The 4,874-nt window shown below is 32.9% G+C and overlaps 1 protein-coding gene across 1 annotated transcript; it reads left to right on the top strand.

Annotated features, from left to right (window-relative positions):
• The first annotated feature begins 775 nt into the window (after nt 1-775).
• LOC143598979 (cold-regulated 413 plasma membrane protein 2-like) lies at nt 776-2,693 on the top strand. The gene is made up of 4 exons (XM_077077055.1): nt 776-1,220; nt 1,785-1,892; nt 1,964-2,034; nt 2,357-2,693. The coding sequence occupies exons 1-4, from the start codon at nt 1,042-1,044 to the stop codon at nt 2,608-2,610; spliced, it is 612 nt and encodes a 203-aa protein (XP_076933170.1). The 5' UTR covers nt 776-1,041; the 3' UTR covers nt 2,611-2,693.
• Nucleotides 2,694-4,874: the final 2,181 nt, after the last annotated feature.

Raw genomic sequence — 4,874 nt, 5'->3', positions numbered from 1 at the left:
TCCATGACATAACAATCCCGGAATTGGCATTACATTAATGGCCAACACCTTCATCTTCGTCCTATTTCCGTCTCACTTTTGGTCAAACTTTCGTATGTGTAAAATAGGGGTTTGAATACAAAACTTGACACATATGATAAAGGATCAAAATTTACATTTTGTTTTGTGAAATTAGATGAAAAATTTCTACTTGCAATTGACTTTGTATTGAGCATGTATAATCAGATACCTCTCAACAAATATTAGTATGTCCTTAAGTCCGATTTTTTTTAAATATAATTGAATTTTTCTTCTAGATCCACCACTATTTATAGCTATTCGTTTGTTAGTCCTTTTCTATGGCAATAACATGAATTTACTAAGTAAATCTATGAAAATTAATCAACTCATGGCCAACTTTGGAGTGGCAACTTTGAAGGTTTTGTCTTAAACTCTTAAATGACTCATAATCTAACTTGGTAATTAGAGCTGAGCTAACTTAGTGAAACTACCTACCAGCTCAGTTTTTAGTCTTTTACTTATTTGTTTTCACACATATTTTTACTCGAAGTTCTTAAAATGTTATTGTTTCGGGAAAATGAAAGCACATACAAAAACCACATATTGTGCATGTACATATTGAAATATGATAAGCTGGATGCTTATAAAATCACCACACTTTATCTCTTCAATTAATTTGAACATCTTTTGATAAAAGTGTATTATGTGGTTTCGTATTTTCACTTATTATATATGTTTCTTTATTTATTTATTTATTATAATAGTTAAATACAAAACAAATTACTCCCCACGTGGACAATTTTTTAATGGCACAACCCGAAATACATGGACTAAATGGAATGACAGTTGGAAACTTGTAGTGGACCGTACTACTGGGACCGCTGCTAAAAACATGGAGGACCATTTATTTGCATTTACTTCCAACTTTCAAACATCTTTCCAAAATTCTTTATTATTTGGACACAAACATCTACGCACACTATTCATAAGGTTAATTTGTGGGTTATTTTGGTTTAAGTGTGATAAAAACTGTGTGAAAACATGGCGAGAAACGACTTTTTGTCGTGGACGACAGACGATATGACGACTCAGCTGTGGAATTCGAATATGAACGAGTTGAAAGTGGTGGCACAAGCGATGTTTGATCATGCATACACTAAGCTCGGTAGCTTAGAATTTGGGACTTATTTCCTCTCTTGGATTGCATCCTTCTCTGCCATGTGCGGTTTTCGATTCCGTTTAATTGATAATTTTTTTAATCAACAAGGTTTTTTTCACATAAATTCCATCTAACCTTGCACTTTCAAAGTTTCAATAATTTGAATCCTCCACATCGCTTTTGAAGGGACAAACACTGTACCACCACCATAGGTTATGAATGATTCCATTTCGTTGGTTAATATTGTCAGGCCATATGTGCGATAAATCATTATTATTTTTATGTATAAGTAAACTATATGGTTTTCAGTTTAAATTAAAAACTTTACATTAATTTGAGTCCTTGCATAAAAAGTACTATTTATAAGATAGTTGATTAGTCCCCAAAGTCTATCATAAATGATTAAATGCATACTGCTTAAATTGCTTATATTTGAAATTGAATATTATCATTTTAACAAAATAATTTTATAATTTAATTAACACTTTCATTTATGAGATGCTAAAAGACGTGGAAAAGGTAAATCACAAGTACCCATTTTGACACAAACTAAATAGTTACATTATTTATCTTAAATTGGACACCAAAAATCTAATGTTAGAAACAATTGTAATACATGATGCAGTTATTTGTTGATATTGGACCGGACGAATTGGAGATCAAACATGCTCACCTCGCTTTTAGTACCTTATATATTCTTTAGTCTTCCTCCTTCACTCTTACACTTCTTAAGGTTCTTACTCCATGCTTTCAACTTGGTCTTATAGTTTTGTTCGAATGCGTGTACTTATGTGCAATATGCAGGGGACAATTCGGGATGTGGGTCGCATTCGTTGCAGTCGTATTAAGGCTCTTTTTCCCTCGCCATTTCCCAGGTACAAATAGAATACACAATACATACATTTATTTTTAGGCTAATGTTTACTGGTCTTGAACATGAAAATAAATGGTTAAAAGTAACTGTGTTTAGCACTTATGAGGTTCGGATCTAAGTTGTAACATGTAAAGAACGTGACCGAAGACCAAGCTTAAGAGAATGTCATCGACGATGAAAATATGAAATTATTATTGTATTTCAATGACATGTGTTAAAATTAATTTGCAGTGGGCCTAGACACAAATATGATGTCTCAAAATTAATCGTTTAATGTTATTGATGCACCTATATGATATATTAATTTGTGTGTTTGGCTACAGATTGGCTCGAGATGCCAAGATCATTGATTCTTCTTTTGGTAGTTGCTCCAAACTTGTTTGCTGACGAGTTTAGGGACAGTTGGGTTGGTGTTGCGATTTGTCTTTTAATTGGTTGTTACCTACTTCAAGAGCATGTTCGAGCATCGGGTGGGTTCAGGAATTCTTTCATGCAGAGCCATGGTATATCTAACACAATTGGTATTCTTCTCTTGTTTGTCTACCCAGTGTGGAGGCTCGTTACACACTTAGTTTGAATTTCCACCACCTCTTTAACATCATTTAAAACCGATGATATATATATGTGCGCACATTCAAATTGTTTACATATTACTAATTTATATGTTGTTAACATTACACCTTAAAGTTTGAATTTAATCTTTTGTGATTCAATGTCTTTTAAAAGGATGAATTGATGTTTAAGTAGTTGTACTTGTGGTTACGCATACATGGCATTAACATGCCTTTTACTATTATTATAATCATTTTCGTAAACATTTTTCAAATCTAACTTAGCAATTTTCATTGTGTTCACGGTTCACTTTGTGTTATTGTACACATTACTATCATCCAACATACACTCCTCCATCACCGCTAGTTCACCACCGTTAACTTTAAGCGCAAGCACCAAACACACAACGTGATTACACAATATAACTTTTTTTTAAACACAAACATGATCATTATTTTAAGTTTCTAACCAGTTTAAACAGTAACAAAACAAGCAAATACATTAGGTTGTCCTCTATGGAGGGGCAACATAGCCCCTCCACGTCATCGCCACATACGAAATGAGGCGTCAAAGCCCCTCTCCATGACGTCTCATTGTGGTTTGTAGCCCTTTGTTGCCCCATTATATACATACATATATATATGTATGTGTGTGTATGAGAGAGAGAGAGAGAGAGAGAGAGAGAGAGAGAGAGAGAAGATGCATAGCCCGGCCACCTCACCCTCAATAGCATTTATACTCAGCTTTTTTCGAGTATTTCAACAAACATGTTTTGTAGCATGTAAAACCCCAAATTCTTCTCTTGACATTTTTTAAAAACATCTTATATGCAATCTTAATTTTTATGTTTATCATTTCAAGTAAGAAAGGAAACAAACGTTGTTGTTAAGGGGGTGCTTGGAATTCCTTATTTTACCTCCCTATGACTTATACAGGGCCGTATTTGGGCCTGTCCAGGCTAGATGTCACACCCCGAAAATCTCAATTTAAACAGCGGAAGACTTTGACCAAGTCTTTCGGGTTGTGACAGGCGCCGTTTCAGCCAATTACATTTAAGTATATATTTTAAACGAAAGTTGAACTTTATTTAACCATCAGAGTTATTACACGTGTCATATTACACGATTTTGTTCAAATTACAAGTTCAACATAAAGTCAACATTTTTCATTCAAACACACGTCACAATTCTCCCGCGCTCTTCGCGAAGCTTTCATACTTCATTTATTTAGCTGAAAAGCATATTCGATCAACACGATGTGTTGGTGAGTTTCCCTTTATAACAAAATAGTCCATATATATATGTATATATATATATATATATATATGAATCGAAAACACAATCCATTAAATAATCAATTCCGATATCAATTCGTGTGTAATCGTCACTACACCCCGAATTATATCCAAATATTTCGCGTATAATGGTCTACCGCCATTATATCACAAATCCGTGTGTAATGATCCACCGCCATTACATCACAAAACAATAGGCATTTCATTTCTTAAACAAATTGAGCTGTTGTAGACTAGCTAGGAATACAATATTACGTATGACTATCATAGTTGATAACCCGATACATATCATACTCAAAATATTCCCCACTTTTAACCCAACGCGAATGGAAAGTGGGGAGCGTCACCCCAATAGATCTACTAATATTTATATGCCCCTTTCTAGGGTTAACTGTTATTTAGCCAACTAGACTCATCCCGCATTATACACCAATTTGTAAAATAAAATACCTTTTAAAAAGAAAACATCAACGAAAATAATATGTAATAAAGAATATGCTTTTCCCCCAAAACACAATTAAATATCGTTTTGAAAACAAGTCCAGTTAAAAATCGAGGGGGTTCGATAGAGAAACTCAGTGTCTTGTAGCCTTTCCGAAAATCCCGTGTCCTATATTAGAACATGTTTTGTTAATAGAAACTTGATTTTAGTTTTTATACAAAACTCCTTTTATTTTATAAGTCTTATTCTAGTATTCACATAATCACATAAACACATAAACACATAAGTGAGTAAATATAGTTCGGTTTTCCGTTAGCTATTAATTAATTAATATAATTAATAAACAACTAAAATATAAGAAAATAACTTAAGATTCAGTTTCTGGAATTTTTCAAGAAAATATCAATCTTTTATTTTTCACAAACTTGTCGGTTTTGTCGGTTCTATGCTTAAAATGCGTTATTTCGGTTTTTCGTGTAAAATGTAACTTATAAATTATGAAAAATACTTGTTACATATATATTAATCAAGTTTTTATAATTTTACTTGTGAA

This window comes from Bidens hawaiensis, unplaced genomic scaffold, assembly GCF_021521415.1.
Source record: "Bidens hawaiensis isolate Kalapana, Puna unplaced genomic scaffold, B.hawaiensis_p1.1 tig00051330_1, whole genome shotgun sequence".
Taxonomy (NCBI): Eukaryota; Viridiplantae; Streptophyta; class Magnoliopsida; order Asterales; family Asteraceae; genus Bidens; species Bidens hawaiensis.
This window is presented reverse-complemented; position numbering and strand designations above follow the sequence as displayed.

Excerpts from the sequence above, each read along its gene's own strand:
- LOC143598979 (XM_077077055.1), top strand. The coding sequence starts at position 1,042 with ATGGCGAGAAACGACTTTTTGTCGTGGACGACAGACGATATGACGACT. Across the intron at positions 1,221-1,784 it reads ATTGCATCCTTCTCTGCCAT|TTATTTGTTGATATTGGACC; the intron begins GTGCGGTTTTCG and ends TACATGATGCAG. Across the intron at positions 1,893-1,963 it reads TCACTCTTACACTTCTTAAG|GGGACAATTCGGGATGTGGG; the intron begins GTTCTTACTCCA and ends TGCAATATGCAG.